The sequence below is a fragment of the Octodon degus genome, unplaced genomic scaffold (assembly GCF_000260255.1).
Source record: "Octodon degus isolate 3935 unplaced genomic scaffold, OctDeg1.0 scaffold00011, whole genome shotgun sequence".
NCBI classification, from domain to species: domain Eukaryota; kingdom Metazoa; phylum Chordata; class Mammalia; order Rodentia; family Octodontidae; genus Octodon; species Octodon degus.
In genome coordinates this window covers 3,643,042-3,649,097 of record NW_004524587.1, presented here as the reverse complement: position 1 = coordinate 3,649,097, position 6,056 = coordinate 3,643,042, and the positions used below count along the sequence as shown (strand labels likewise).

At 43.2% G+C, this 6,056-nt stretch overlaps 1 protein-coding gene across 1 annotated transcript in view; it reads left to right on the top strand.

Moving 5' to 3' along the window:
• Positions 1–4,623: 4,623 nt before the first annotated feature.
• The window catches only part of Clec3a (C-type lectin domain family 3 member A), a 7,048-nt gene continuing 5,615 nt past the window's right edge, over positions 4,624–6,056 (top strand). The window contains exon 1 of the mRNA XM_004625769.2: positions 4,624–4,798. Coding sequence (XP_004625826.1) covers positions 4,684–4,798 — 115 coding nt within the window. The 5' untranslated portion in view covers positions 4,624–4,683. The remainder of the gene's footprint in view (positions 4,799–6,056) is intronic.

Sequence of the window (6,056 nt, the reverse complement as noted above, 5' to 3'; positions counted from 1 at the left end):
TTAAGAAAATGCCATGTAGCACGTACTGCAGTACAGACATGTTCAACTAACCCACAAGCCCCTCACCATCTAGGAGCTTACAGCCCCATGTTCAGAGAGTAAGCAAATCTTTAAAGACTACCAAAATGTGATTGGAGTGATCAAAGAGGCAGGGCTGTTTGATGGCAAATAGCAGAAGAAGACTTCCTTACTTTAGAGAAAGCATGTCTTAGCAGGTGGTGTGAAGTTCAGACCTGGAAGAAAAGGAGTGGTCAGCTGTAGTCAATGGACACACATCAGGAGTTCAAGTTTGTGCATAAGCAGGGTAGTTGGACAGAGGAAAACATGTGGAGAGGTCACTTGGGGCTAGACAGAGAACAGACTTAGATGTGCTTCCAAAATGGCACAAGGTGTCTGCAGCTGGAGAACATCACCAAGAAGAGCCAGGCAAGAGCTCACCAGGAAGGAGGGCCTTCTAAAACATGGCAAGGAGTCTGGATTCATTGTGGGTACAATGGAAAGGTCCAGGGAATTTTAACTAGGAGAGTGACAATCATAACATTAAGTCAAAGTGGGCAGGAGCTGGGGTAAGATGGGCTAGGAGAGCTCTTGGCCACTTAGGATGGGAAGAGGGTGGGAGAGAACAAAAGCCACCAACCAGGTGTGTCTGGGTGAAGAACCTACAGCATATGCTGCTGACAAGGTTGGGGAAGGGTGTGTGACAGAGACAAGGACTCGAAAATAACTCCCTCTATGGCTTGTATCTAGATGTCACCCTTAAACATCATGCAGTCGATCTTTTAGGAGATGACTGAATCTAAAATATGATTGATTCACTGTACAATGCTGAGATTAAGGGTGCTGGGAGTAAGAGTGGGTGATTGCAGGATCAGCCTACTGATTGGCTTGGCATTACCCTAACCCCAGTAGACTGAATACAGCATCAGGAGCAGCAAGAACTCTCTTCCTCTTTCTCTGTCTCTCTGTCTTTTTGTCTCTGTCTCTGTCTCTGTCTCTGTCTCTCTCTCTCTCTCTCTCTCTCTCTCTCTCTCTCTCTCTCTCACTCACTCTTCCTGTGTTGTTTTTGGTGGCCTCTGCTTCCATGAATCGTTGCCCCTCTACCATGTGCCACCCTGCCTTGTAGCCAGCTGATTATGAACTGAAACCTCTATAACTTCTGAGCTAAATAAATCTTTCCCCCTTTAATTTTGGGTGTTGAACATTTTGTCTTAGCAATGATAAAAGTAACTAAGGCAACCCCCAAAATTCTTAAGTGGCCAGCTGAGTGGACAATGGAGACATTAGCGGGATGGGAAACACTGGGGAGAAATGAGACTTTCTACAATTCATAGTGCCTTGGGAGGAAGGAATTCAGAATTTCATTCTTAACTATCATGGGTTCAGTGTGTCTATGAGCCATCCATGTAAAAAAAAATCAAATGGGAGACTGAAAATGTGGATGTAAAGGGAGGAGACCCACCTAGGGGGCATTCCAGATAGAGAATCTGAAACCCAAAGAAGGAATAAGATCATCTATTGAGGGAGGGTACATGGTAGAAGCAGACTACAGAGCCCCTTGAAGACCCTTCCCCAAGAAGAGATGAGGAAAAGATTATTTCTCAAATGTTTTATTAGAACCCAGCACATGACTTCAATGAAATCATTGTGTATGATACTGTAGTGGTGGATGGAGGACATTATACACTTATCCAAACTCACTGAGCGTAGAGTTAACAGTGGATCCCACTGCTAATCTCTTTAGTTAACACTAATGTATAAATGAGTCGTCGTCAGTTGTTACAAATACATGATAACCACCCAAGATTTTAGTGGTATGGTGGACTCTGGGGTGCAGGTGTGAAAAGAGGGAATAAGTGGGAGCTCTTCATACTTCCTGCTCAGTGTGTCTATAACTCTAAAACTGTTCTAAAATAAACTCTACTAATTTATTTTAAAAAGAAGAAAGCATAGGTTTTAGGATTTGGCACAAAGAAAACAAATCAAAAAGGTGCCAGAGGTCTTATTGGGAAGAAAAACGAGCCTTAAAACAATATAGATTTATTTTGAAACAAAAAGACACCTTGTCCTTATCAATCTGGATTGAGCACAGCACAGATCAAAGATGTGAAAAAATATCCTTAGCTTTCTACAATGGTTTTGTAGCTTGCAACATTGTTCTTAGAGTAAAGGATTTAGGAAGATGACTAAGAGCAATTATGATCAATCATCAAAGATCAATGTTTTGGGGCTGGGGAGGTGGCTCAGTGGAATAAGCACTTCCCTGGCAAGTGCAAGGGCCTGAGTTCAATCCTCAGTTCCGAAAAAAAAAAATCAATTTTTTTTTCTGTATTCAAATAAAAGCACATTTTCATAGCCCAGGTTTTCTGGAGTCAATCAAAACTAGATGGTAACTTCTGCTTGGGCCCTTGGGATCTCAGAGATACTGGACAAAACCTCTTGGGCTTCTCAGGCTCACTTCTAATCATTCATAAAGTGGAAAGAATTCTTACCTCCTAGGCTTTCAGTGAAGAAGTGGCTTAGTATTCGTAAACTGCACACATTATGATAAGTGGGGAGGGTCTTGTTAAGTGCTGGGCATTATGATCTTGTCTCCAACAATCCTTATCACAGTCCTGCTGTTATGGTTTGTGTCTATTTGTCCCCCCCAAAGCCTAATGCAGTCATGGGGTAGACTTCTAGGCTTGAAATTAATTCATGATCCAGGGCTGGGATTATGGGTATGAGTGCTGCTGGGATTAGGGGTGTGAGTGTTGCTGGAATTATGGGTGTGAGTGCTACTGGGTTATGAGTGTGAGTGCTGCTGGGATTATGGGTGTAAATGCTGCTGGGATTATGGGTGTGAGCCCTATACCTGGCCTGGGGCAGATAGCCTGAATAGAACATAAGGGAGACAGACTTGTTCTCTATTGTCTTCACTCCTCCCCTTTGCTCTTTGCTGTTTTCTGTCCCCATGAACAGCTGCCCTCTTCCCTGTGCAACTCTACCTTAGAGCCAGCCAAGTGTGGACTGAAATCTCAACTGTGAGCTAAATAAACCTTTCCTTACTTAATTCTGGGTATTGGGTATTTTGTCCCAGCAATGAGAGAAAAGCAACTAAGACACCTGCAAAGTCAGTACTCCTAGCCCCATCCATTGCTCAAATGAGAAAGCCTCACAGAGGTGACGTGCTGAAGATCACAGATGACAAGTTCATGGCACTAGGAAGTGAAGCTCTGCCTATTCCACAAGGCCCTCAGGTGCCTTCCTATCATGTTATAGTCTGGATCTGAAATGTCACCGTAAGGTACACATACTGAAAACCTGTCCTGACCTGATGATGTCGTTGGAAGGTCGTGGAAACTCCAGGAAATGGAGCCTGGTTGGACAAAGTACATTGCTGGGGTCATAGCCTTGAAGGGTACACTAAACCTATTCCTCCATTCTCTCCCCTTCCCGCTCTCTCTCTTCCCTCTCCCTCCTTGTGGGCTGTGAGATGAACAGCTTTGCTCCACCATGATATGCTGCCTGGCCATGGGCCCACAGCAATGGACTCCGCTGATCATGCACAAAGCCTTTAAAACCAACAGCCAAAATAAATCTTTCCTTGTTGATTTTCTCACAGAGGAGGGAAGGAAGAAAATGAAAGGAAGGAAAATGAAGGGAAGAGATAAAACAAACTCATGCCTTCTGACTTTTCAAATCTTCGACCTCTGCCTTCCACCAGCATCTGGGCCTCCCGACCCCCAAGTGGAATGTCTAGACACACTCACCTGGGCCTAACCCACGCTGTCTCAATTGCACCTGTAGGAAAGTGCATTGACTGTGATCCAAAAATTCGGTCCTAGCACTTGTTCATAGAGTTTTTCATTAAGCTAAGAAAAACTATGTGGAGCCTTTCATTGTGTTCCTGTTATTTATACAATTCACTTGGAAATGTGATTTAATATATTTGGAGCAGCTTTTAAAAAAATATCAGATGGTCAGGACTTGAAAAGTGTCTATTATTGGTACATTACATTGACTTGTATGGAAATAATTCATGTTTTTAATTTTCTTTCCACTCTAAGGTATTTTCCAAGAATGCAATTCTTGATGTATTCACAAAACTCTAATAGAGGGAGGCTTTATAGTTTATCAAGTATCCCTTTCAGCCAGCTCCATAAATTCCACCGTGCAAGCCATTCCTAAACTCCACTTGAGCTTAGCAGATGTCTGGTTCTGTGCATCGTGTGTGTGTGTGTGTGTGTGTGTGTGTGTGTGTGTGTGTTTTCAGTAACTTTCCTAGTGTTCTTTGAGTTTGGAAGAAGTGCCTGGAAAACTAAATTCGAATCCATTTTCCAGACCATTTAATAAACTTCAGGGCTCCAAATCAAACACGTAAGTAGTGGATCTTCACAGAGACCCTGAGCTTCCCAGACTTAAAAGAGAGTAGGCAAAATTCTTAGGTAAGTCTGATATATTCCAAGCCAGCAAATGGACTAAGAAGTACAGGAGAAATACAAACACAGGAAAAGCCCAACCCGAGGCACAGGAACAAGGAGCCACCTCATTCCAGTGTTTCATCCGTGGAATCCCTGCCAGCCTTCCAGCTCACTCTTATAAAGCTGGCCGTGGGCAGCCTGTGCGGCCCTGCAGTCTGCCTGCTCCACAGCTGCTTCTGAGGGGCTGGCCAAGTGGCCCTGCTGGCTCTCCCTCCTGAGAGCCATGGCAAAGAATGGACTTGTAATTTGCATCCTGGTCCTTTCTTTGCTCCTGGACCAGACCACCAGCCACCCATCCAAAGCAAAAGCCAGGAAGCACAGCAAGCGCCGTGTGAAAGGTAGGGGGACTTTCAGCCTGGCAGGGCTCCAGGCTTCCTCGGTGCAGGGGGCACTGGGCAAGGTGAATTCCTGTCCTCCTGAGTGACAGCACCAGGCCTTCCTGCGCATGTAGCTTTCTGGAGGTGGGGTGACCTTCTGATTCTCTGGGACAGCCATGTATTTAAAGGAATGATGTAGACTTTCTCTGTAAGCGGAGAAATGCTTTCGTACCACTCAAAAAAATTTCTGCATTGTATTATTTTTGGTCAAATTGGGCATGGATATATGGAAGCTCACTCCATGAGCTCATTTAGATGTGTGAACATCAGATTTTATGAATGATGGGTGAAGGAGAATATACTAACTAGCAAAGTACACTCGAAGATAGTGAATGATTCCATGCAAACATACAGTAAGGTAGCTATAAATCACTGTCTGGAAGAGGACAGAGCTCCTGGTAATTGTGACTTGTTTTGCTGGTTCTTGTATTTTCACATCCCTGCGGTCTTAGGATGCTCTGTAGCATACACTTAAATTTCTCATGTGATACAGATTGATTTGCATCTCTCTTTAAGAATATATGACCATGCAAGGCCTGTTAGTCATTTAGACATTTTGAAATGAAATTGACTCTCCATGCAATTACAGAGTTGGAATGGATTTTGAATTGGGTTAAGAAGAAAATGTTTTAAGTTTCAAAGAACACAGGTGAGGGTAATATGTTTAAAACATGCTAAGGCCAAAGCAAGAGCAAAAAGGACCAAAACACAGCGTGATGCTTTTTTTCATCCTCTGAGTCTTTTCTCTATGAAAATATTCCAAGGAAAACACAGTACTCTTTTTTCTCCAATTTCACATCACTAGAAACAAAACATAGCAAAAATATTGGCAAGCTTTCAGCCCAGGTTTGACTCATCACAGACAGCTGGTGGATCCAAAGAAGGTTGTCTTGTGTTTTGTTCTAGTGATTATAAAAGGTCCTTTAGCAGGGACATTGATTTATAAAATTTGAGTCTGATATAAGGCTTCTCGGTAGAATCTTTTCCTTATCAAATATTTTATTTTCCTGTTCCCTCTTTTAATGAGATTAAAATATTTCTTATGAGTAGATAAATTATATTCCTTGAGAGGAAGATGAAAAAAGAGAGAAAGTGCTGGGTGATGTGGCATATTTTTCCTGCCAGCCTTTCCCTACCAAGGAGTGGCAAACTGGCAAGCACTCTGTGGGGTCCTGTGGAAAGGACAGGAATATGTAAATGCATTCTCTCCCTCTCCCTC